Below are 27,732 nucleotides of genomic sequence, written 5' to 3' on the forward strand. Positions count from 1 at the left end.
GAAGAAACGTTATTATACAGAACATATTTAAAATTTTAAAGTAGGAACTATTGTATATATCTTGAGTATTCAGATTGAAAATATGTGAAATTTATTGCATTTTCTCTTCTTGTTTCATTTAGCAAGGTGAAGTAAGACTCAAATGTCTCACTGCTCTACAAGGGCTTTATTACAACAAAGAGCTTAATTCCAAACTGGAGCTTTTCACCAGTCGGTTCAAGGTTAGTGTTACTTTAACTATTTAAAAATTACATGTTAATTTGAAAGTATTTTTCTCTGTTCCTTTAAAAATATCTTTATTTTTTTGTCCTCAGGATAGAATTGTGTCTATGACCCTTGACAAAGAATATGATGTTGCAGTACAAGCAATAAAATTACTCACTCTTGTTTTACAGTAAGTATATACTTATCGTATATTCCTAATGTCTAGATATCTAAATAATACATTAGAGTACTTGGTTTAAATTTATCTAGCTCTGAATTTTAATAACTTTAAGTCATGAGGTTTTACAAGTTTAGTTTTCTTGTGTAAAGTTGAGAAAATAGAAGAAACCATTGAACTAGAAAATTCCGAGCTAGGAATTCATGTGTTCCCATTTTCTTGGTTAGTTTCCCTTGCATTTTACTGTCTTCATTGCTCTTGAAATAGTTAAACATAAGCATATTTAAGTGTGCTTATATTTTGTCACACTTTTAGAAATTAGTATTTACTGAAACTTATATGTAAACACTCTGAATTTAAACATATTCTATCATGTTAAGATAATAGTGATGTAATTCTTGCTTTCCCTTTAAAAAACATGTTTATATATATAACATAATTTACCTTTTTAAACCTATTTAAGTGTACAATTTAGTGGCATAATTTATATCATTCCCATTGTTGTTCAGTCATCACCATTATCTATCTCAAGAACTCTTATCATCCCATACTGAAACTCTGTACTCATTAAACATGAACTCCTCATCCCTCCCTACCCTCCAGTCCCTGGTGACCACTGTTCTACTTCCTATCTCTATGAATTTGACTGTTTTAAGTACCACACATATGTGGCATCATGCAAATTTGTAATTTTATATCTAGTTTATTTCACTTAGCATAATATCTTTAGAGCCTGTCCATGTTGTAGCATGTATCAGAGTTTCATTTCTTTTTGAGGCTCAGTAATATTCCATTGTATGTGTACACTACATTTTATTAATCCATTCATCTGTCAGTGAACACTGATGTCGTTGACACCATCTAAATAATAATCACAAAAGGATCTCATTTTAATCATAGCATTCTAATTCTGACACTAATATGAAAGATTCATTGTGTAAGAATATCTAGTGAAATTCTGATGAAAACTAATGAGAGATGATTACTCAATATGATCTTAAGTCATACTATAAGCCATAGTAAATTATTAAATTTTGGTACTGGTGGATGAATAGTCAGAGATGAGTGGCAAAGAATAAAGAACACCATAGACACTAATGCACATACATCCAGGAACCTAGTATGAAGGTGAGGGTGGTATTTCCTATCAGACAATAAATGATTCTGTGACATATAGGTTCTATTTGGGGGAAAATTAAATTGGATTCCTAATTTCTTATTAAAAAAAAAATTTCCAGATGGATGAACTGTTTAAATGCAATTAAATGAAACCATTACAGTACTAGATGAAAACTTAGGGAAGATTAAAATTTTATATAAAATGACTGAGTAAATATTTCAAAACATGATGAAATCTAGACATAAAAAATCACTGAATTACCTACATAAAAAAACTAAAAATATGTACTGCATAAAATGCTGTAGACTTATAAAATGAAGAACAGACAGGGCAAAATATTTGTAGCATAGAAGTCAATTTCAATAAATCAGAGCATAAAAGAGTCAAAATGTTAGCAACCAAATCATTGACAGAAAATAAAAGAAAAATTATAGTATATTAAAAGGTGTTTAGGGCTTTCAGTCAAGATGATGGAGAAGGTAAAATCTGTGCTTGCCTCATCTCACAAACACATGAAAATTAGAACTAAACTACGGAAAAACATTGAGAGCCAACTGAAGTCTAGTGGAACAGAAGTCCTACATCTAGGGACATACAGAAGAGGCACCTCAAGACTGGTAGGAGGGGTGGAGACACCAAACAGGCTGGTCCTACTACCCACATGTGGTATTGCGAATCGGGAGGGATATCTCGGTTGTCAAGGTCCCCCCCAGAGGAGCAAGAGGTCCCGGCCCCACATTGGGCTTCCCAGCCCAGGGTTCCAGTGCCAGGAAGAGAAGTCGCCACATCTTCTGGCTGTGAATACCAGTGGAAATTGTGGCTGAGTGAGACAGAGGGCCGCTGGAGTCACAGACATTCCTCTTAAGGAGCCCACGCGTGGACTGACGCACGGACTGACTGACTTGCTCTGAGCTGCAGCACATGGCAGCTGCTCGAAAAGCGCCAGGGACATACAGGGAAGAACTGGGTTGTCTGACTTCAGGGTGAGGGCTGGAGGGGCATTTTCCCGCCAGACAGAGGTGCTGGCAGAATCCATTGCTCCTTCGTTGAGTCTTCCTCACTTCCCAGCATGCAGACTGGTGATTCCCTGAGCCCCTGTCCCACCCAACTTGCGGACCCACCCAAGCTGCGTCCAGTCAGTGGCTTTTCTATGTAAGTGGCCTGTCTTGGCTCATGCAGCAGACTTTCCTAAAATGTCTCAAAGGTTCACAAAACCCAAACAAGCCGCATCTGGCCTTGGCATATCTCGTACCTCTTGCTGAGCAGCCCCAAGCCCAGCACTAGGGGCAGCCAGCCTCGGTTTGCAGTTTGGTCTCTCGAGGCGCCTCGAAGCACAGCATGGGTGATGGCCATCTGTGGACCATTTGGTGACTCTTGCTAGGTGGTCCCGGGTAGGGCACAGGCTATGGTTGAACTTGGCCTGCAGTGGGGCCCCTTACAGGAGGCCCCGGGGCCGTCACACCTGGTGGCTGGCTTCTGACCGAGCAGGAGCGCCACCCGGGGTGGCATCCGAGGACGACGCACACCCAAAAGGCAGACTGGGCAGGCACCAGAGCCTGCTAAAGCAAATCCTGCTCTGTAGGGTCAGCCCTTCACAACCAATGGGCCTGAGGGTCAGTCCCTCCCATTGATGTGCCAAGGCTCTCAAGTATAACAGGAGGGCACACACAACCCATACAAGGGACACACCTGGAGCACCCGGGTCAGGTGACCAGGGAAGACTGCCACTGGGCCTCACAGAACACCTTCTACGTAAGGCCACTCTCATAAGACTGGGAGACTTAGGAGCCCTACCTATTACATGGAAACAAATACAGGAAGACAACCAAAATGGAGAGACAAAGAAACATGTCTCAAATGAAAGAACAGAACAAAACTCTAGAAAAAGAACTCAACAAAGTGCAGATAAGCAATCTACCAGATATAGAGTTCAGAACACTGGTGATAAGGATGCCAGTAAGCTTAGTGGAAGAGTAGATGAACTCAGTGGGAACTTTTACTAGAGTGATATAGAAAACAAAAATGGAGACAGAAAACAAAAAACCAGTCAGAATGAAGAAAACAGTAACTGAAATGAATACATGAGAAGGAACCAGCAGTAGATTACATGAAGCAGAGGACCGAATCAGCGACTTTAGAAGATAAGGTAGCAGAAAACATCCAATCAGAACAGCAACAAGAAAAAAGAATTAAAAAAAAAATAAGAGGATGGTTTAAGGGACCTCTGGGATATCAAGTGTACCAACATTCGCATCATAGGGATACCAGAAGGAGACTAGAGGGAGAGTGGAGAAGGGAGAACAGGAATTGAAAACCTATTTGAAGAAATGATGATGAAAAACTTCCCTAGCCTGGCGAAGGACATAGACATAGAATACAAGCCCAGGAAGTACAGAGCCTCAAACAAGATGAACCCAAGCAGGCCCACCCAGACACATTATAATTAAAATGCCAAAGGTTTAAAGACAAAGAGAGACTCTTAAAAGGAGCAAGAGAAAAGCAGTTAATTACCTACAAGGGAGCTCCCATAAGACTGTCAGCCGATTTCTCCACTGAAACTTTGCAGGCCAGAAGGGATTGGCGCAGAATATTCAAAGTGATGCAAAGCAAGGGTCCTACAACCAAGATTGCCCAGCGAAGTTATCATTTAGAATCGAAGGACAGATAAAGAGCTGCTCCGTCAAGTAAAAGCTAAAGAAGTTCTTCAACAAACCAGTATTACAAGAAATGTTAGAGGGACGGCTTTATGAAGAAGAAGAAAAAGATCAAAAATATGAATAATAAAATGGCAATAACTACGTATCCATCAACAATTACTTTACATGTAAATGGATTAAATGCTCTAGTTAAAAAATAAGGTGGCTGTTGGATAAGAAAATAAGACACTTACATATGTCGCCTGCAAGATACTCACCTCAGATCAAAAGACACACTGAAAGTAAAGTGAGGGAAAAAGATATTTCACGGAAATGGAGACAGACAAAAACTGGGGGCAGCAATACTTACACCAGACAAAATAGACTGAAACAAAGGCTATATGTAACAGGAGACAGAGAAGTATCCAGTAATCCCACTTCTGGGTATTTATCTGAAGAAACCCAAAACATTAATTTGAAAAGTCACATGCATTCATACATTCATTGCAGCATTGTTTACAATAGCCATGATATGGAGGCAACCTGGATGTCCATCAGTGGACGAATGGATAATGAAGAGGTGGTACATTTGTAAAATGTACTGTTACTCAGCCATAAAAGTTTTTAAACGAATGAAATCTTGCCGTCTGCAACAACGTGGTTGGGTCTAGAGGGTATTGTGCTGAGTGGAATAATTCAGACAAAAGACGAATGCCTCGTAATTCACTTACATGAGGCATGTAAAGAATAAAACAAAAGAAAAACTCATAGAGAACATTCTGATGGTTGACAGAGGGGAGGGGCTTAACAAAAGGAAAATGGTTAAGAAGTACAAATTGGTAGTTACAAAATATTCCTGGAGATGTAAAGTATAACATAGGGAATATAGTCAATAATGTAATAAGAGTATGGTGTCAGATGGGTACTAATTTTATCGGCCTGATTACTGTAAGATAATATAACTCTAATCGTGTTGTACTGCTGAAACTAATATACTGTATGCCAAGTGTAATTGAAAATTTAAAAAAATAGAAAAAAAAGATATGATAAACTATAAACTGGCCAAGGAAATGAATAAAATGATAAAAGAATGAATAAAATGGAAAAGACGGGAGGAGGAAAGAAATGGCTTAGACGAAAGAGGCTCTATTCATTCATCTGGCAATCAAATCAAAGTTGTGATGGAAACAAGGAGCAAGCAGCAAGGAAAAATCACCTGGGATCTAGATGAACAAGCCCTACAACTAAGGAAAGAAATAAGAAATCATCCTGCAATGGTAGAATGTAGAACAGGGCGAGAACGTGGGGCTGCTGGGTCTCGAGCGACTGAGTGAGAAGGAGGTTGTCGCAGCGGCAGCAACCTCTTAAAGGGGCTGTGTCCATGAGAGATTTTTGTGACGATGGACTTGCTCACTCTGAGCACCAGTGCTGATTTGGCTGCTTGCAGGGGGCACCAGTGACTTACAGGGAGACATTGTTGGAGTGAGGGTCAAGGCAAGACTTGTTGCGTACTCAAGTGCTGGCAGTATCCTTTGTTCTCTGTTGAGCCCTCCTCCTTCCCGGTTCAGGGACACAGAGCTGCCATAGCCCAGACGACATCAAACTGTATAAGGGAGGTCGCTCAGCCCAGAGGATTCCCTGAAACCCCACCTCCCCCAACTCGCGGCCCCACCTAAGCCACATCCAGGTATAGCCTAATCCAGTCAGGTGCTCCTTGTTGAGCAGCGCCTAGATTCACACTGGAGGCAGCTGGCCTCAGTTTCTCATGAGGTCTTTTGAGGCAACTATAAGCATAGCATCTGTGGACTGCTTGTTGAATCTTAGAATCTTATCAGGTGACCCCGAAGGGGCAGGGGCTTGGGTTAAATTAGGCCTGCAGCTGAACTCCTCAGGAATGTGCCACTGGACACCTGTTACACAAAGCCACTCTAATAAGACCAGAATCCTAAGGAGCTTTGCTTAGAACATAGAAATACACAGAAAGGCCGCCAAAATGGAAAGACACGCAGAAACGATATGAGCGAACAGAGCAGAGATCCAGATATAATGGAGTCAAGCAATCTAATGGATGCGGAGTTCAAAACACTAGTTATGAAGACGCTCAATGAACTTTTGGAAAGTGTAGATAAATTCATTGGGAACTTCATAAAAAACAAGAAATGGAAATGGAAATTATTAAAGGCAACCAGTCTGAAATGGAGAATACATTATCTGAGATGAGAAGTATATTCAATGGAATAAACAAAAGTGAATAAAGAAAAGGATCAAATGACTTAAGCTCAAGGACAGGAAAGCCAAGGAAGGACATGCAAACAGAATGGCAAAAGGTAAGATGCTAAGACTATAAAAATAATTTAAGGAGCATATGGGACACTATTAAGGGTCCAAATATCCATGTGATTGGCGTACCTGAAGATGATCAAGATGTTGAACAGCTGTTCGAAGAAATACTGTTGGAAAACTTCCCCATCCTGGTGAAGGAAATGGACAAAGAACTCCAAGAAGCTCAGAGAATCCCAAAAATCAGGAATCCAAAGAGGCCCACATTAAAACACATCATAATTAAAATACCAAAGTTAAATACAAAGAAAGAATATCAAAAGCTGCAAGAGAAAAACAGATAGTTACTTATAAGGGAACACCCATAAGACCGGCAGCCGATTTCTCATAAGAAACTATGCAGGACAGAGGGTCTTGGCAAAAAATATTCGACAATACAAAGACCCAGGATCTACAACCAAGAATACTTAATCCAGCAAAGCTATCATTTAGAGTTGAAGGACAGATAAAGAGCTTCCCAGACAAAAAGAAGCTAAAGAAATTTATCACCACCAAGTCAGTATTACAGGAAATGTTGGAGTATTTTTTAAAGTACCTCCTGTATCAAAAACTGGAATAAGGAATGGTAACAACTATGGTTCTATCAATAAGTACCTTAAATGGAAAAGAATGAAGTGTTCCAATCAAAAGACAGTGGCTGAAATGATAAGAAACAAGACCCGTGCATATGCTGCTTATAAGAGATTCATTTCATATTAAAAGACAGACGCAGCCTAAAAGGAAGGGAATGGAAAAAAATATTGCTTTGATGGATCTAGAAGGTATTTAAGTCAGAGAAGGATAAACACTGTATGGTTTCACTTACACATGGAATCTAAGGAATAAAAAGAATAAACTAATCACAAACAGACTCACAAATATAGTGGACTCTGGTGATGGACAGAGGGAAGGAGGGGTTTGGAGGCAGGGCCAGGAGAATGGGGTGAAGGGTTAAAGAAGTACAAATTAGTAGCTGATGGATGGTTATTGGGATGGGGAGCGCATCGTAGGGAATGCAGGTAACATTAATAACATTGGGTAGGTCGTAGGTCAGGGGAGGGAGGGAGCAATTGGGATCATTTTATGATCTATGTAGCTGCGTAACTAATGTACTATATACTTGAAACTAAAATAAATGATAAAAGTGAAAAAAGAAAAATTAAGGACAATCAAATAAATCAAATAAAGAAAAGAAGGAAAAGATGTTTAGCCACACTTCAGAGAACTTTGTATTGGAATGAGACTATTTTTTGCCTCTTGCTTGATAGAGATCCAAAAATGTCTGGTAGTATACTGTGTTGAGACTACAGAAACAGGCCTTATATGGGGTTTGGGGACTATAAAAAGTTGGTATAATCTCTGGAGAAACATTTTGCAGTAACTTTTTAAAATTAAAAATACTCAGATTCTCTAACAGCATTGTTTGTAATAGCCTAGATGATTATCAATAGAGGAGGAATTAATATATAAGATAAATAGCTAATATAAACACCTTTTATGGCTCATCTCATTTTATTTAAGTAAAATTAATAACTGAGATGGTGGTGTTCGTCCACATTTATACGAAATGGACTACATTGTAGTCATTAACAAGGCCACTCTTGACATACTGATAAAATTTTTTATAAATCACTTATCTGGTGGCATTTTGAGTAGTCTCAAGGATTGTATTTTTTAAGTTTTTAAATCATATTTCAAAATTATAAAGACTATATATACATTATTTAAAATATTGAAAAATTCCTGTAATAGAGTGTAATAGTACGCTATATATATTTTTGTAGCTGCTTCTCCCTTCCTTCATAATAGGTGTATTTTGCTTGCTTTTAACACTGATATTTTTATGAAGGGTCATAGCCAGTTATGTTGATTCAATCATGTAAATAACTTATAACGGAAAGTTGTATGGAACATTTCTTTTCAGATAGTTAAAATGAGGGAAATACTACACATTTACTATAATTTAACTGATTCGATTCAGTGTTCTTTTCATTGTAAGCAAATGATTTTCCCCAAAACGATCCAATATTATATTTAGAGTAATTTAAATCAAGTGCTTTTGAAACTTGAATTTGAACATTTTGGTTTCGTTTCTCTCAAGAAAAAGGTAATATTTCCTTAGACATTAGACTTTTGGAAACCTTGAGCATAGTAGAAAACCAAAAAGATCTTATATCTAATGTACCTAGGCTTCTCTTTCTGGTGGTGTGGTCCTATGATTCTTAAATTGCGTATCATGGTAAAATCCTAGATTGTTTATCTCACAATAGAGTAAAAGCATATTAGGAAGAAAAGAGATGCCAGAAGCTAGGACCCTGAATGCAGAGTCCACAAAGGAAGAACCCATCCAAGTTTACCCTGGGTACTGTGGTTGATGGGCCTAATAATGTCTGATTTATTACCAAGATAATTTTGTTAGGTTTATTTAATTTTAACATAAGGTCAAGGAAATGAGCACTATATTTTAGTAAGATTTTCCCAATGACAGGTTGTAATTAACTGTCTTTGTCTCAAATTTTAATTAGTTAATAAATCTGTTTCCATTGCCTTATATAGTATTAGGTACATGGTGGATGAAGTATTCTTTATCACCGTGTGATAGCTTGGGTGTTAGTATATTTTGTTATTGCAATATTGCCTCTTAATATTGCTATGAAATATATGCAAAGTGTTTTCTGTGATTATTAACTCTAAGCTCCGAGCACACTATTGTATTTTCTACATTAGTTTATATTCTTTTTTCCTTTCCCTTCAGTATTCTTGTCACATTATTACTTCTTTTCACCACATGCGTCTTTACTTAATTGACTGATTTTGCCTCCCATTGTTTTTAGATGTTAACAAAATAATCAGGTCTTTTGGTAGGGCAGGCTTTTACTTACAAATGGTAATCATAGAAGGTTGATTTCTTTTTTATTTTTCTTAACAAATTAATGAAACTGAACATGGATTTTTGTACTCAATATGCCTAAAATTATGACACTACTGAAAAGAACTACTGCTTCTTTTTAGGAGTAGTGAAGAAGTTCTTACTGCAGAAGATTGTGAAAATGTCTATCATTTGGTTTATTCAGCTCATCGGCCAGTAGCAGTGGCAGCTGGAGAATTTCTCTACAAAAAGTAAATCCGTCTTTCTGTTATTTATTTTCTAAAGTATACTTTTATTAAAGTAACTTATATATATAACTTATTTTTTTTAATTTAGTACAGGTAAAATTAAAGTTTCGATTTCCCTTCTCCAATTCCTTTGATTTATTTAAGTTAAATATGTAAAGGGAAATGTACTGGTGTCTTTTACTGGATATGCTTGGAAATCTATCTGATTATATCATACTATTCAGATTGACCTCTTCCTAATTTTTCACTCTTTCCTCTGATGTCAGCTTCCAGACAAAACAAAACAAACAAGAAAAAACAAAAAACAAAACCGCCCCTTTGGTGTGAAGCACTTAATTAGAAAGCTGTGCTGTAAAATATTCACACTATAGTTTTCTATTCATTGTTATCCAGTGATAGTTCTCTTTTGTTATTTATAAGAAAAACAACCATGGTATCCATAGAAAGAGGCCACTAAGTTCAGTCTTAGCGGTAATTGTGCAAGAATAGAAGGAAAACATGTTCATTTTTAAAGAGAAGAATATTTATAATAGATTTTATATGCAGAAATGGGTGTAGGTTAGTCATTGTAATACTTTTTTGAAAGGAAATGGTTGGATAACATGCACTAAGGTTTATAAAAATAAAATTCCGAACGTGGTAAAATTAAAGTTAATTTAAGCAGGCTTGTAAGTACCATCAACTGTAAAATGAATAAGATTTATGGCAATTATTTACTTTAGTATAACATTGGATAATATAACTACCCAGCTCCTGTTTAATTTACTTCATTATTAGGTGCTTAAATATGGAATCTAGTTTTTTAAATTAGGAAAGTTTTTTTTGTTTGTTTTAAAAGTAAATATTTTGCATTGATCACAGGCTCTTCAGTCGTAGAGATCCTGAGGAGGATGGAATGATGAAAAGAAGGGGACGACAAGGTCCAAATGCTAACCTTGTTAAGACACTGGTGTTTTTCTTCCTGGAAAGTGAGGTTAGTTGACGTTCATTTTATACTTCTGCCAAATTTTTGAAGATATTTCCTCTATGTTCATGTAGGATGTTGATCTCTCCATATAATATTTGTAACATTTTCAATAGGTTTTGGTGTCATGGTAATGCTGGTCCCCTAAAATAAGTTGGGAAACTCAAGGGCTATTTAAGCTTCACAGAATGAAGAGAAATAATTTACTTGTGTGTTGAATTGATAAGTAAATATGTATTTTATTTTAAGTAATCATCACTCCCATTGAATTAATGTAAATTCATAGTATGTTTGTAATTGAGAGTGGTTAACTCATGTAATATTATTTTCAAATAGGCACTGAAAATGCATGTGTTTTTTTTTTTCAAAAATAATTTTCATGTTAATGATTTAGTGATTATCGTAAGAAACGTTCCATAAGTCTGTGACCATGCTACCCTGAACAAGCCCAGTCCCGTTTGATCTTGGAAGCTAAGCTGGGTCGGGTCCAGTTATGCTTGGATAGGAGAGCACCTAGGAAGAATAGGTGCTATAGGCATAAAAAATAAAATAAAAAAATAAGGGATTGTAAGATGACAAGGTCCTTGCAATCTGTGAGGTCAACCAAGGGTTGCCTCGCCTTAAGAAAAAAAAAAAATGTTTAATGATACTACCTAACACAGTTTACTTATACACAGCAAGCTAAGGCAGTTTCTTCTCTGCCATTTCTTCCATCTGGCCTCAAAAAACAGATAGCTGCTCGAGTTTGTACATGGTGCCCATAAAGCTTCCATTCTTTTGAGTTAGGGCTAGTATGCTCTTTGTCTAAGAATACATTTTTCTTTTTTAATTTTAGTTGCATGAGCATGCAGCATACCTTGTGGATAGCATGTGGGACTGTGCTACTGAGCTGCTGAAGGACTGGGAATGTATGAATAGCTTGTTGTTGGAAGAGCCACTTAGTGGAGAAGAAGGTAAGGATGTTTAATTATGGCATTTTTGTTGTCTGGACAGTTTTGAAAATAGATTTTATTAATTCCATTTGTTTATATTTTAGTATTAAAATAATTGTGTGAAAACCTTATGAATAATTTTGTTTTCATACACATGAATGTTATGCTATGTAGAAAGATGTAGTTGTCAACGTTCTTGGTTTTTTGCCCTTTGTATCTGTGTTTATACTTTCCTGATCAAATTGTAGCTCAGCAATGTACATATTTGTAATGTTTAGGAAGGTTTAACTTGTTTTGATCTTTTCTGTGATAATAGTAATGGCATTTTCTTCAGTACATTATATAATAGGTCTGATTCTATCATAGGCAGAATGAACTGTTCTAATTATAAATGGCATATAGGGAAAAGAAATAGGTTAACTCTTTCTGATTATTTTTTCAGCACTAACAGATAGACAAGAGAGTGCTCTGATTGAAATAATGCTTTGTACCATTAGACAAGCAGCTGAATGTCATCCTCCTGTGGGAAGAGGGACAGGAAAAAGGGTATGCCAATATATTTTCAGTATTAAATTATATTCCTCTTTTTTTTCAATATCTTTCATAAAATTCTTATTTGTAACCATAGCATCAAAATTTTTGAACCTTACATTTTATTTTTCAGATGATCTTTTCTTAGAAATATGTGTTAGAAGTAAATTTTAAAGCATTAGTAATTTGAGGAATTTGAATTTTTCTACAAGATACTTGTTAGTTACTACAGGAGATACGGTGTTTGACAGTTCTTGCCTTCAAGAATGAATGTAGTGCACCATTTTAGAGTGGTGCATTTGTCTGTTCTGGTTTATTTATAGATTTGCCTTCTTTTTCTTTTAATAAAATAAATAAATAATAATTATTTGTCGAAATGGGGAAATTCCTATTTCCTGGGATAATTTTTAACGTATTGCAAAGTTTTCATGTATTTGCCTCATAGACCAACAATTCCACAGGCTTTCAAACTTTTTTGATTAAGCGCAAAAATACATTTTTTTATGTTGTGACTTAAAAAAACACATTTATATTTTTGTGTTTGTGTGTAACTAAAACAAAATTTGATCACATGATCTGGAACTTATGGTATGCGATGCATTCTGTTTTCCTGTTTTCTGAGCTTTTTTTAATTTTTATTTTTTAATTGCTGGCAGTAACATGTTGACTTCATAACCCATTGATCATGGCCCATAGCTTAAAGGAGGCTGAAATGCTACTCGGTCCCATTATTATATAAGCTCCTAAACTATATTTCTTGTTCTAAGTGCTTCTCCTTTCATCCAAAGGATAGAGTTAGTTAGTATAATTGGGTATTGATTTTGACTCTAGAATTACCCAGGTGGTGGTGGTGGTGGTGGTGGTTGTTGTTGTTATTTTAGGTGGTGGCATTTTCTTATATGCAAGTTATTATCTTTGTCACTTTTGGGTTTCAAATTTATAGTAAAAATGTCTATCCATCATTGAAAATGTACTTTTATCACTTATTTTGTATATCTTAAACTTGAGCAGGGAACAGTATAAAAAATAAATACATAGTTACTTTATTGTGTTACTTTAGGTGCTAACAGCAAAGGAGAAGAAGACCCAGTTGGATGACAGGACAAAAATCACTGAACTTTTTGCTGTGGCCCTCCCTCAGTTATTAGCTAAAGTAAGTTTGTCTCAATATCAGAATGTTACTAAGAAATTACAGGTTTGGAAATGCCACACAGAATTTTATAATATTTATTTACCGTTACTCTAATGTTTTTGACATGCTTTTTTTTTTAAATTCAAAGTACTCTATAGATGCAGAAAAGGTGACAAACCTGTTGCAGTTGCCTCAGTACTTTGATTTGGAAATATATACCACTGGACGATTAGAAAAGGTACAGTGTTTTCTGTGTATTAAAAAACCTTGGGGGGAAAAAAACTTTGAAGGAAAATTATTAGTTTAGTTCATCCCATCATAGTGTTTATATTTTTTGAAATGTTTTTTGTAATTGCTAATGGGAAAGGAAACATACCTTACATGCCTTCTGTTTTAGATAAGTTAGATTTAGAGAATGGCACTAATGAGACTTCCCTTTGATTCATGCCCACAGCCATACCCTCATTCCTAGCTATTATGTGACTGTCACTGGTCATTTATGGAGAATGGGGCGGGTAACTGGACAATAGCAATTACAAAACGAAAGTAGCTAATATCCAGTGGATGCTTTTACTGTGTCTCAGAAACTATTGTAAGTTCTTTACAAATGTGTTAACATTCTCACCAAAGCCCTGTGAAATAGCTGGTGTTATTCCTGTTAACATTGACAAAGTAAGTATGGGTGAGTTAGTGTATTTATTTACCATAACTAGAAAAGTACTTTAAAATGTGTGTCCTACTGGTTGTAGAGTTACTTTATTTGAATATTTTCACCATGGTGGTGTAGTTGTTTTATGCCTACCATGTATACCTTAGTTTTAATGGAAAAAAACTTTGATTTTACAGCATTTGGATGCCTTATTACGACAGATCCGGAATATTGTAGAGAAGCACACAGATACAGATGTTTTGGAAGCATGTTCTAAAACCTATCATGCACTCTGTAATGAAGAGTTCACAATCTTCAACAGAGTAGATATTTCAAGAAGTCAGCTGATAGATGAGTTGGCAGATAAATTTAACCGGCTTCTTGAAGATTTTCTGCAAGAGGTATATATTACAAGTATTTTGTCAATTGGGCCACTCCCCTTCAGTAACTGAATTAGTCACCAGTCCTGGTGATTGTTCCTAGCAGTATATTGAAAAGAGTTCAGACTTTTTGTTCTGTGATTCATCATCATGCTCCTATTACTTCACCAGCATAGGATGGTGGTAAAATTTTGTGACTTGGAGAAGGCAAACACAAAATTAACATCTTCCTTTTTAAAAATAAAAATATTTTAAAGAAATGATCTGGGAAGTTCCCAGGGTTTAGTTGAAGAGGCTGTTAGGAAACGGTGTTAATGAAACAGAAATTAGAGCTAGACTGTGGTCATGTAGCCTGAGAAAAGGAGGGTGTTTCTTAGTGTTCGGCAGTGTTAGTGAGGAAAGGCAGTGATAGTCTTTGATATTATAAAGTCTTGAGAAACTGCCGTTACAGTCAATGTTAATTTTTGGGTTTCCTTTATTTTTCTGTTGTATTTCCACATAGGCTTAAAGCATGGCACTCAAAGACATTTGTATTTTTACTGTGATTTTTATCTTGTCTGGAAATATACTTAATAATTTCATTGATTTTCATAAAATAAAAATTCATAATTCTCAAGTTAATACATAAATGCTAAAGACTTTTCTACATCATTTTTAATATTAATGCTGCAAAAATCATATGGAGTTTGTAATTTCCAGGTTTCTTGTTTAAGAATTCCTTTTTTAACTTCTCATTCTTTTTGCGTGTGTAACATTCCATGCTTACTAAGTTTTTTTTCTTTTTTCCAGCTTTATTGAACTATAATAGTTAGTTCCTTATATTTACATTGTACAATTCAATGAGTTTTTTCAATTATAGTTGATATGCAATAATATATTAGTTTCAGTTGTACAGCATAGTAATTAGAGATCTATATAACTTACAAAGTGATCACTCCACTCAATCTAGTACCCTTCTTCCCCTTACATATTTATTACAATATTATTGACTATTTTCCTTATGCTACACTTTATATCTCCATGACTCTTTTGTAACTATCCATTTGTACTTCTTAATCCCTTTGCCCTTTTTCACCGTCCCCAACCCCGCTCCCATCTAGTAGCTCGCAAAATATTCTCTATATCTATGAGTTTATCTCCGTTTTTATTGTTGTTTATTTCATTCTTTAGCTTCCACCTGTACATGAAATCATGTGGTATTTGTCTTTCTCTCTGACTTCAGTCAGCGCAATACTCTCTAGGTTCATCAAGGCTTTACCTTTTTTCATCCTCTTCCTTTTAGTCTGTGTGTGTGTCTCTTGTAGGTAGGATATGTAGGAGTATTGTCTTATCCATTCAGCTACCCTCTTTTGGTTGGAGCACTTAATTTTTTTTCCATTTGAGGTACTTGTTGATAAATATGTAGTTATTACCATTCTTTATATGTGATTTTGATAGATTTTTTACTTCTTAAAAAAGTCTCTCCCACATTTCCCGTAATACTGGTTTGGTATTAATGAATTCCTTTAGCTTATTTTTGTCTATGAAGCCCTTTATCTGTCCTTTGACTTTAAATGATAGCTTTGCTGGATAAAGTATTATTGGTTGTAGATCCCGGGTTTTCATCACATTGAATATTTTGTGTCAAGCCCTTCTGTCCTGCATAGTTTCTTTTGAGAAATCACCTACCAGTCTTATGGATGCTCCCTTGTAGTAACTGCTTTTCTCTTGCTGATATTAGATGGTCTCCTTGTATTTAACCTTTGGCATTTTAATGATGATATGTCTTTGTGTGGGCCTCTTTGGTTCCCTGATTTTTGGGATTCTCTGAGCTTCCTGGGGTTGTATGTCCATTTCCTTCACCAGGTTAGGGAAGTTTTCCATCATTATTTTTTCAAATAGCTCTTCAACTTCTTTTTTTCCTTCAGGTACCCCTGTGGCACAGATATTTTTATATTTAATTGTGTCCCATAGGCTCCTTAAGTGATGATTATAGTCTTGGCTTCTTTTTTCTTACCATTCTGGTTGAGTGTCCTTGGCTTCTCCATCCCCTATATTGGTTGTTCGATCCTCTTTATCCACTCTGTTGATTCCCTCTAATATACTTTTCATCTCAGATAATGTGTTCTTCATATCTGATGGGTACCCTTTTGTAATTTCCATTTCCATTTTTATGTTTTTTTAAATGTTAAAGTTCTCACTGAGTTCATATACTCTTTTCCTAAGTTCATTGAGTGTCTTTATAACCAGTGTTTTGAATTCTGCATCTGTTAGGTTGCTTGACTTCATTTTTCCTTGATCTATGTTCTGTTCTTTCATATGGCTTCTGTTTCTTTGCCTTCAGAATTTGTCTGCCCTTCTGTGGCTATTTCTATGTAATAATCAAAGCTCCTAATAAGTCTCCCAGTCTTATTAGTGTGGCTTCATGTAGTAGGTGTGCAGTGGCAGTCTTAAGAGGGGTTCAGCCGCAGGCCAAGTTTAGCCCCAGCCTTTGTCCCTTATGGGGACACCTGTTAAGATTCAGCAAGCAATTCACAGATATTGTACTTATAGTTGACTCAATAGGCCACACCAGAAACCAAAGTCAGCGAGTGAGTCCAACACTGTGAAAGTCCGGTCGCGGACATGGCCCCTTTAAGAGGCATCCGCAGCTGCCGGCTGCCGCTCAGGACCAGACAGCCTCACATCTTTGCCCCCTCCTACCTTCTACCGTTGCAGGTTGATGTTTTATTTCTCTCCCTAGTTGTAGTGCTTCTGTTCATTTAGACCCCCAGGCGACTTGCTGTTTGCTCTGTGTTTCTGTCACACTTTTGGTGTGGTTGCGAGAAAGGATAAACAAAACCTCTATCATCTACGCCGTCTTTCCTGGTCTCTCCATGTTTATTAAGTTTTGCTTATTTGGAAATTTCTACAAATATGGTGATGTACAATGTTCACATTCTTAGTTAAAATTTTTAATGGCTCTACTCTTGGCTGGATATGATTGCAATAAGGACAAGTTAATTTTAAAATCAAGCAGTGTTTTGTTAATTTGGTTTAATTATTTTGTAGAAAAATTAAAGTTTAAAAACAACTAAGTGCTTTTTGAGAGACCTGGGGTTCAATACACCAAGTCGATAGTATTTAACAAACTTTATGTTTCATGTATAAAGACTCATAAAATTTTCAAAAACTTAAGTTATTCTAAATTGTAGAGTTGATACCCAGAAAGGACTAGCATATCTAATCCTTACTCAGAGGTTTTTTTGCAGATTAAATGTGATTGGTCTGATATATCTTTTGAGTGCTGTATTATATTTACGTAGTTTTTGTCCTTTAGGTGTTTTTATGATCTCTTGCCTGTCCTAATGTATTTTTCTTTATTGTCCTAATGCATTTATTACTGTAAAAGAGCAGGTGTCTTCATAGTTTTGTGTCAGGGTTGCTTAAAGGAAAAAGGGAGAATGTCATTCAGTTTTTTCTCTCTTGGGTATAGAATAATGTACCTGTGATGATGACTGTTGACGCATTACTCCAGCCATATTGCTTTAAATTTGGCCAAATTTACGTATTGAATAACAAAGTTAGTTATGGTTTTTATTAGGTTATTCTTTTTGTCAAGGTGCTGTCACCAATGTGATAGCCTAAAGTGTTTCACTTTGGTGGTTATTAATGTTTAATATTGTATAATTAATATGTGCAGGGTGAAGAACCTGATGAAGATGATGCATACCAGGTATTGTCAACATTAAAGAGAATCACTGCTTTTCATAAGTAAGTAGAATCTTAAAGTTTCTGATTTCTTAAAACTGAAAAAACCAATTTGCATGTTTTGGAGTTACAGTGTTATCAGATTCTTTGCTAGATTTCTTGTGCTTTTGGGAAAAAAGTACTTGGCAGAGTCATATTTTGAATTGGAGAATGGCACATTACCTACTAACATACTTTAAAAAAAATACACTTTTTGTTGTGGGTGCGTGTTAAAAAGTTCAATATATTAATAGCATTCTGTTAAAACTCAAGTCCAAAACAAAGTGGTTAAATTTAACTTTTTAATATAACTTTTTATTTTATTTTATTTTATTTTTTACAGTGCCCATGATCTTTCAAAGTGGGATTTGTTTGCTTGTAATTACAAACTATTGAAAACCGGAATTGAAAATGGAGACATGCCGGAGCAGGTTTTTATTTATTTAGTTATATACTTTGAGAAAGAAGACTTGACTTTTTAAATTTTAACTGTTTTCTTGGTTCTTTTTACAGATTGTTATTCATGCATTGCAATGTACTCACTATGTAATCCTTTGGCAGCTTGCAAAGATAACTGAAAGCAGCTCTACAAAGGTTTGTGGTGGTTCAGTGGGATTTTTTAGTAAATTAAATATCATTTTCAGCAAACATACTTTTAATAGGAACAATTTGAAAACATTTGTGTTTGTAGTTTAACATATATTTAGTGAAAGGACATTAATATGTTTTGTTTCAGCGTATGATTTTAAATTAACAATTTCTCATTGGAAAGTAGCACAATTTATGGATTTCAATATTCTCAAAAGTTTTGAGTAAATAATACAAATATAGATTTTTTTAAAATGATAACCAAAGAACCTTTGAAACAAGCAGGTACAGCTGTCGTATTATATTAATTGCTGATAACAAGCCAGTTGCCCCTAGATTTTCTTATGCCTTGATGTTGTTTTGGGATTACTTTGTTTATGCTCACGATCTGTTTACTGATGTTCCAAGTTGATAAATCACTCTCTGGTTGAGTGTAATGAACCAGCTACTAGGTCTTAAAACTTTTAAATTTTTATTGGTAATGGTGATCCTTGCTGTCTTGGTTAGTAACTAACTAAACAGCACTGTCTTTTCCATTTGTAAATTAGAAACTTGAAACATTGTACTTTTAATGTTGCCTTAAATATTGTTTTCGGCACATTTTTATAAATATTCAGCAATTTCTAGAAGTCATAGAATTGTTTATAAGTATTGCCCTCAAAAAGCAATCATCTTGATATTAAGTTTATTTTACATAAAGCCACAGAAGAGTTTTAAATGCTTAGAATTTCTCTGAGCTTTTAAGCATAAGATGTTGTTATAGCTACAAATGACTATTTCCCCTTTGAAAAAGCAATATTGTTTTGTTGTTATAACTATGCTTTTTGTCAAATACCCAATATGTTTATTAACTTGGTATCAAGCTTCTAGTAGGAACTGCAACCATGTTAGTAAGTATAATTGTACACCTAAGACAACTAAGTTAAAAGTACTGAGTTAAAAATTAAAATGAGAAAAAGGGTAACGTTTGGTAGAAGAGAAAAACTAAAAATGCTTTTGAAAACAAAATTATGCTGAAGGTTGGTTGAATTTTCTTCACCAAATCGATCTCCAAGTTATACTGGTTTTTATTTAACTCGTCTATTACAAATACCAAATATGTATTGATATTCTATCATTTGTCATTCAGTACAGAAGATGGGCCAAAGGTTATGCCTTAAATAAATTAATATGGAAGATCTTTATAGAAAGATTTTCTGTTTTAAATTAACTGGTAAATATTTAGAAATAGAAAATGTGAGAAAAAGATTCATCTTTTTAATGTAAGTTTATGATACTTTTTAAACATTGGAATAATACCACAAAATTTATTTTTGTTCCTCTCTGTTTTTAAAAAATACAAGCAGTATCCTTCAAATAAGAGATGAAAGATTGTTCTTTTTTTTAAATTAATTTTTTCCATTCATCAGTTTGCCACCCTTCAGATTACAAAGTGAGAATGGTGCATAAATCTTTACTCTTTAAGTTTTCTCAGTCTGAAGGACCCAGACTACTTAGGATATTATCCATTAATATACCTGATAGTTTTAATGCTGCAGTTTGAGATTTTTAAGAAAAATGGTCTGATAAATAATAAAGAATTTAAATGTACAAACAGTTAATATAGTTATATATGATAATGGTTATGTAATTTTAAAATAAATACCAAATTTTTATACAGTATTTTTAAATGTTAAATTTTTTTCCAGGAGGACTTGCTGCGTTTAAAGAAACAGATGAGGGTGTTCTGTCAGATATGTCAGCATTACCTGACCAACGTGAATACTACTGTTAAGGAACAGGTTAGTAGTTACTAGAGATAGCAGTCTTTTGTAAGCAACCTTAAATATCTGAACTAATATAGGAAATTTAATACTGAGATTGAGCAAAGTAGAAATACCTTCTATCTGTACATGTATACGATGCTCAAAAAATAGATTAATGTATGAATTTTATATGGAATTTATAAATTGCATTATACGTTACCCTCATGTTGTAGTTATTCTGTGTTGTTTCTTTATGACTTACTTGGTAAACAGACCTATGTATACAAATTAGATGTACGAAGTTACGTTATTCCTGAAAGCAGCAAGTGTAACAAGTATGGCTTAGGAAGCAAAAGGTTCAGTTTTCTCATTTCTAATAATATGATCAGATATTGACATTCCTGTCTGTCCTGATGTGTAAGTTATTTTTTCTTACGATGGCTTTGTCAGAGAACCACTTCCCTATCTTCAAAGCATTGTGTTACCTTCCCACATCGTATGTCCTAATGATTCCATTATTGCCAACTTCCTTATTCTGGAAATGTATTGTCTGCCTGGTGCCATAGGTGGTTTTCCCATCTGTAAAATGAATTCCGATCCCAGGACTCAAGAGCCTAGTTAGGTCTAATTCCCTATTAGAGGATTAAGCTTTTCTGGATACATGCTTTTAAATGCTTCTGTGGGAAAGATGTTTTTATGATCATTTTATAAGATATTAATAATGATAGTCAAAATACTTACGATGATTTCAAGGATTTTTTGACTTGCTTAACCTTTGTATCTTGGGTTAGAGCCCCAGTAGTCATTACAAGTGCTGTTTTTAGCAGCTTATGTTATGTTGGGTACTGTTTTAATTCAGGGTGGATTTATTTCTTAAAGCTACCAAGAAAGTTGTTAATATATAATTGTTCATGTACAAAGCTACCAAGTCGTTCAACCCTTTCGTTTGTCATTATTTGTCTTTATTTCATTTTAAAATATCAAAACTAATTTTAATGAAATACATTTAGATTTTTATAGTTAAAATTTTACATTTATTACAACTCTTGGTATCATTTTTTTTATTTCCAACTCCTTTCGTCTCTTCCATACATAAATGCATAGACACAAATAAATTATAGACTATATTAAATGCCAAGATCCAATTATTGGATTTTGCTTTTTTTTTTTTTGCAAAAGTATAAAGTATATTGTCATGATTATTATAATGCTGAATTTTTATGTAAGTAGTCTTGTGCTGTAGCAATAAAGGATTCAGAACTTTTATTTTCATCTCTACAATTCAGATGAAAGTAACAAACTTTCTGAAGGTAGGAAATTGAATTCAGAGTTAAACCCTTCGAATAGGATTTTAATGAAGTACGCACTGATGTCCAAACTTAATACATAAAATATTACTTGATATATTTTCATATGCCACCAAGATATTAATTCATCTTTATATTTCCTATTTTTTACAGCGTTATACATAATTCCTTCTGAGTTATTGCGTGTAACCGCCAGTGTAATCTGTTTAGGCCTTGGAGGTGATTTGGTTATTAAATAGCTTGTATGTCAGTCTTCCTAACAAGCTTCTAGGAATATGTCTGGGTCAGCTCACTTGACCTGTCAGTTTACCTAATTAATAAATATTACCATGCTTATCACTTTGTATCCTTACCATGTATGTTGTAAAAGTTTTTATAAACTGAAATATCCTGATAGGTATAAATTACTACTATAGTAGTAAAATAAGGAGAGGAGACTTAAAAAAGAAGAAAAAGCGTAAAGAATAAGAAGTAAAAGTGGTTAGTTCCAAAAAGGCAAAATTATTATTAAGATCTGCTGTGTATTATAATCTGTTTCTAAATGTAAGTTCTTGTCAACATTGTGACCCCAAAATTCTGTTTTCATTGCCCCTTTCCAACGGGTAACTTTTCCGAGTTACCTTCCGACTAATTTTACCAGTGTTTGAATCCATTTAAAATGCCTGGTAGAGTTTTTATTAAGCTTCTTGAAATATAATTTCAGCTTTATATTTATTCTGATACTGTCAGATTTGCCTGATGCATAGTAAGCAGGCTTATACTTGGTTATGTTTTTTCTACTTAATCACCACACATATTGACAATGAGAGTGCTTACAAAGTACCATAGACTTTGTGGTCGCTCTTCTAAGAGATCTTTTAGGAGATATTGGTATGAGTTTTTTCTTCCATAGAAGTAAAGAATGGTACTAAGTTATACATTATTTCATATTTGAGAATATACACCACAAGATAAATTGTGATATAATGTAGAGTGTGGGATTTAAAGTCAGGAAACCTGAGGTTGAGTCCTGACTGCATGTTTTGGTAGTATTAACATATTGCACAAGTCATTTAAGTTCTTAAAAAAAAAAAAACTTGTGAAATTATTTTGTATTTAGTAAAGCATGATGCAAATATTAGTAGTTATTGTTATAGAAATTATATTTCCCAGCTTTAAAATCTTAGACAAAACTAAGCATTGATTTTTTTTTTAATAGTTCCAAATACAGAAAGTTGGATTCTATTTCTGTGTTAAATATGTATGTTACTTTTGGTAGTTGATGAGAAACATTGGTTTATAGCATACTGTCCCTTTTTTTTTAATAGGCCTTCACTATTCTATGTGATATTTTGATGATCTTCAGCCATCAGATTATGTCAGGAGGGCGTGACATGTTAGAACCATTAGTTTACACCCCTGATTCTTCATTACAGTCTGAGTTGCTCAGCTTTATTCTGGATCATGTCTTCATTGAACAGGATGATGATAATAACAGTGCAGGTAATTTTATTGCCAGCTTTTTGTTAAATCTGTGTATCCACCATAAATTAGATTTAAGTAACAATGATGTGAAGTGTTGCACTAGTATTTGATATTTTATTCTTAAAACATGAAATACAGGTACGTGTTCCAGCACATTTGCCTTCATTTCTTGTAATGTTGTAAAACAGAGCATAAGCTTTGGAGTCAGACCTTTGCTTCTCAGTAGCCCTGAGCCTGCCTTTCTCATTTATAGCTATCTCACAGAACTGTGTGAATTAATGAAATTGAGCAAAGTGACTAGTATAGTTGCTGGGCATATAGTAGTACTCAATATAATTTATTCTATCTTCCCCTTAATCATTGGTAATACCAGTATTCAGGTAATTTGAGCAGAATAGTGTTTGATGTTTTTGTTGTATATTTTCCTATTTTAGTGAGGGTATTAAACTATGTAATTTCTCAATGCTGGAAAATGTTTGAAACTATTCTGTAAAAGTCTGGGGCAGTACAGAATGTTCACAGTAAAATATTTGAACCAGCCTTGCCTAGGGTCAAGTTACTTTTCAAACCCTAATTTCATACACAGATGCCTTACTTAGGGCAAGCAAAAGTCATGCAAAAACAAATAATATTTGGTAGCTTCTTTCTCAGTTTTGAATTTGAAGGTATAATTGAAGGACAGCATAACATCAATGTGTGTATTCATACATAAACTGACACATCACTGCAAATCAGTATAATAATTCTAGACATGATTTACCTTTTTTAAAAAATCAATAAAGAGCTTTGTTCTCAAGTATTAAAAACTTAACTGGAATGTAATTGAGAAACCTAGAATAGCCAAAACAGTGTCAGCATCCCCGTACTAAAGTTTATGTACTTATTCACTTTCAGCTATTGGTTTACTGATGCTTTGATTTTTAACATTGATTTGACATTTATTGGCCAGCAGGTAGGATATTATTAGATGCTATGGATATCAAAAACTGAAACAATGTCCTTTCCTTTAAGAATGCAATTCAAGCGGAAAGGACATATTAAAAAATAAGAAATTATGATACAATGTGATAAGTAAGAGGCATGTACAAAGTGTTGTGAGTATGCAGAAGTTCTGACTAGTCTGTAGGAGTCAAAACATTGAAATAATCTAACATCTGAAATAGATCCTAAAAGATGAGTAGGAGTTTTTAAAACTTCTAGGAGAAAGCATATTTGTATTCCAAAAACAGATACAAAATAAGTTTTGGTCCACAACTGTGTTGTTAGTTGTGGGATGGACTCCATTTAGATCATGGGAAATAGAATGAAAATAAGCTTGCTAGTACTACTGAATTTTCTAGGAACTCCATGGAATTACACTCAGAGTCTTCTTAAACTTTCTTCTATTTACACTTCAAAAAGGAAATGTATTTTAGTTCTATGGGAAAGTATAAAATATAACACATTTGTACATACCACCAGCATTTGTCAAATTTTCTGTACTTGTTTCATAATTTTTTAAAGGAATAAAGCATGTATACAAAAGAAACCTTCATTTGTATCTCTGCCCAATTTTATTCTCTCTTTTCCTCTAGAGATAACTGCTCCCCTGAATTTGGTGTTTATCAGGCATTTTATTTTGCCAAGAGTTTATGTATTTTATCAATATGTAGTTCATTTTCTGCTGCTAGCTTCCACATAAGTGATATTATGTCAGACATTTTGTTTTGCATCTTGTTTGTTCGGAGTTAACATTATTTTTGAAATTTGTCAGTGATCACATGTGGTTAGTAGCTTTTCTTTTAATCTTGACTGCTGAATATTATGTGATATGAATTAATGACCCTTTATTTTCATATTGATGAGCCATTTAGGTTGTTTTAATTTTTCCCCATTATAAATAGTGTTATAACAAATGTCCTTGTACTTTATCTCCTTGAACACATGTGCAAATGCTTTTCTAGTGTATACCTATGAGTGGAATTGCTGGATTATATAACATGTACATCTTAAACTGAACCATATGTTGCCAAATTATTCTCCAAAGTGGTGGTATTGTTTTATCCTCTCACCAGCAGCATATGATAGTTTCCATTGCTTTTCATCCTCATATAACCCCTGACATGGTAGACTCATGATTATTTTATTAGTTAGCTCACATCAGATTAAAAGGGGACAGTAAATGCTTCTAGAAGCAGTGACAACACATAAGAGTAATGGCTGCTGACATCTTTGAATGGCCCAGTATGTTGGGAACTTCTCTAACATTCTTTAATACCCACAAGAAAAAAAAAAAGGTGGTTAATTTTTGATAAATAAAGTGGAGGAAAAAACCCTAAAAATTAGGGTTCAAAGCCTCTTAATAATTCAGTCTCTAGTCGGAAAAGGCTGTATACCTTTAGTTGCATAGGGCAGTACCTAACAATGTTGTGCAGAAATCCATTTTAATCACAGTGTCATTAAGAAAAAGCTTATATATTCAGTGTAATCTTTTAACAGAGTAAACAATATGTTTTAAGTTTCTAAGCAAATGCTTTGGCATTCTGGGATATGCACTTGTGATAAAACTTTTTCTGATGGTCTGAAATTTCTCAAAATTTGGTTTTAACTTACAGTTATCAAAGATTATCAGAGGCAGGGTAAAAAAATACTTGTTTAAAAGAGCATTTTTATTTTACACATTTTTTTTTATATTGGCAATCTTACATTGAAGACCTGACAGAATATGCACCTACTTACTGTTCACAAAAGAAGAACTATAAATGAGTAATAAATGCACAGAAAAGTTCACTAATAACCAAAGAATTGTAAATCAATATAAGATGATTTTTTTTTAATCCTGTTTCCTGTTTAGAAAAAAAGTACCAGCCCACTGCCAGCCTTAATTTTACATAAACATGCTCTTGGAGGCTGAAGCAAATCTGACTGGTTTTCAATGTGAAAATAAAATATAAAAACTTCTTGGAGTTATTTCTAAACAGAACTTGTATCCTAGTTCTAATGTAACAGAAATGTATATGATGATAAGTATTTCATTTTTTCATGTAGTAAATTTCAAAGCACAGAACAACACAAAGCAGAACATCCAGGATTTGACATTTTCAGTGATCGAGAATTACTATATTTTGTAAATGGAAATACCACTACTAAAAAACAGAATGCTATAAATAGAATGATGGATAGTTTCCAAAGACTATTGATACACTAGAGTGATATGAAAATAATAATAAAAGCAAGATAGTCCATGGCAAATTTTGGGGAGGGTAAGGTTAGGACTGAAATGTGGGAATTATCTCTGGGTAAATGCTGCAGCCACAAGCACTGCCACAATTATTTTGGGGCAAATGGGAAATGGGTTAAGTAATTTCATTTGTTAAATTTGTCCAGAGGAAAATTCTTTACATAGCTTTTTATGTAAAAGACTTCATCACAATTTTTTTATCAGTATCAAATAATTAAGAACAATCCTTTGGCAGTACATGGAAGCTGTAGTACACCTTACCTGACTATAAATTTGAAAATAAGTCTGTCTTCTTTATAACTGAATATCAGGATCTCACATAATGGATCAGAATAGAAATATGTGAAATCTCCTTGAAAAGACAGTATGGTTCCTAGGCCAGTATAACTGAAAATATGTAATATGAATAAAGGAAATATTGACAAAAAGGAGTGGGATCATCCTCGAAAGGGAAAGGATTGGAGAATTTCTGAGGCTAGTTGCTCCCAGGAGACAAAGGGCCTTAACCAACTGACATTGAATATGCAGATCTCCCTGACAAACTATTCCATTCTGGAAGTGGATGAGGATGAGTGCGGTAGGCAAGCCCAGCCTGGCTTCACTTAACATCAATTCCTCTGACTCAGTCCTCTTGTTCCTGTTCCATATTCACTAAGCAGCCTTCTGACTCTTTGACTTCACAAAATTTTGCCTATCAGAATTCACAAGATACTGAGAGTGATTATAATTTTTATTTGATTTAAATGGTTTTCCTTATTTTTCAAATTCTTTAAAGGTATTTTATAATGAGAATTAAAAAGTATATATGGCTGAAGTAAAATGCAGATCGCTTAATATTTGGAACTTTTTTTCCTAGATGGTCAGCAGGAGGATGAAGCCAGTAAAATTGAAGCTCTGCACAAGAGGAGAAATTTACTTGCAGCATTTTGTAAACTGATTGTATATACTGTGGTGGAGATGAATACAGCTGCAGATATCTTCAAGCAGTATATGAAGGTAAAGTTTGAAAAATGGATAGCAAGATATTTTTGTAATGCTTAAAGATAGTGAATATAACATTGGCTTTTATGCTTGGTTGCCAGTGAATTTTTTTGAGTAAATTACTTTTCTAGTATAAAAGAAATCTTAAAATATTTAAAAATTTTCAGTAGCATTTCCTCATACCCCATTCCTCCATTATAATAGAAATTTGGGGGTTATCGAGTTCACTTGCATTTGGAATATTGGAAACAGCTTGCCTTAGGTTAACTGACACTATTAAAAATTGTTTTTATGATTTAGTTTAAGACAACAGGATGGTGTCCTTCCCCTGCTTTGATGTAGCATTAAAAGTGTCACTTCAGAAGTCAGGAGGCCTAGGTGGTGTAGTTTTGGCTTGTTTACTATATTACTTATGACCTTGAATAACTCAATACTTTTTATATCTGGTCTGTCTTCATCTGTTTCAGGATGATAGCTAAGGTTAGGGTCTGAAATTTTGATTTGATTCAGAGTAGATTATTTACAATTTTCATAAATACATGTGAGAGTCTCTATTT

The 27,732-nt window shown here is 34.3% G+C and overlaps 1 protein-coding gene across 6 annotated transcripts in view; it reads left to right on the forward strand.

Moving 5' to 3' along the window:
* STAG2 (stromal antigen 2) overlaps positions 1-27,732 on the forward strand; it is a 119,200-nt gene that overhangs the window by 70,020 nt on the left and 21,448 nt on the right. For all 6 annotated transcript variants that reach the window (XM_016119922.2, XM_036227292.1, XM_036227293.1 and 3 more), the window contains 15 exons: positions 123-221; positions 315-394; positions 9,470-9,577; positions 10,436-10,547; positions 11,374-11,491; positions 11,913-12,016; positions 13,062-13,154; positions 13,282-13,371; positions 13,980-14,183; positions 17,824-17,894; positions 18,214-18,301; positions 18,384-18,464; positions 20,147-20,239; positions 22,818-22,992; positions 27,051-27,190. In XM_016119922.2, coding sequence (XP_015975408.2) covers positions 123-221; positions 315-394; positions 9,470-9,577; positions 10,436-10,547; positions 11,374-11,491; positions 11,913-12,016; positions 13,062-13,154; positions 13,282-13,371; positions 13,980-14,183; positions 17,824-17,894; positions 18,214-18,301; positions 18,384-18,464; positions 20,147-20,239; positions 22,818-22,992; positions 27,051-27,190 — 1,656 coding nt within the window. The remainder of the gene's footprint in view (positions 1-122; positions 222-314; positions 395-9,469; positions 9,578-10,435; positions 10,548-11,373; positions 11,492-11,912; positions 12,017-13,061; positions 13,155-13,281; positions 13,372-13,979; positions 14,184-17,823; positions 17,895-18,213; positions 18,302-18,383; positions 18,465-20,146; positions 20,240-22,817; positions 22,993-27,050; positions 27,191-27,732) is intronic.

The sequence above is a fragment of the Rousettus aegyptiacus genome, unplaced genomic scaffold, assembly GCF_014176215.1.
Source record: "Rousettus aegyptiacus isolate mRouAeg1 unplaced genomic scaffold, mRouAeg1.p scaffold_m13_p_9, whole genome shotgun sequence".
NCBI classification, from domain to species: Eukaryota; Metazoa; Chordata; class Mammalia; order Chiroptera; family Pteropodidae; genus Rousettus; species Rousettus aegyptiacus.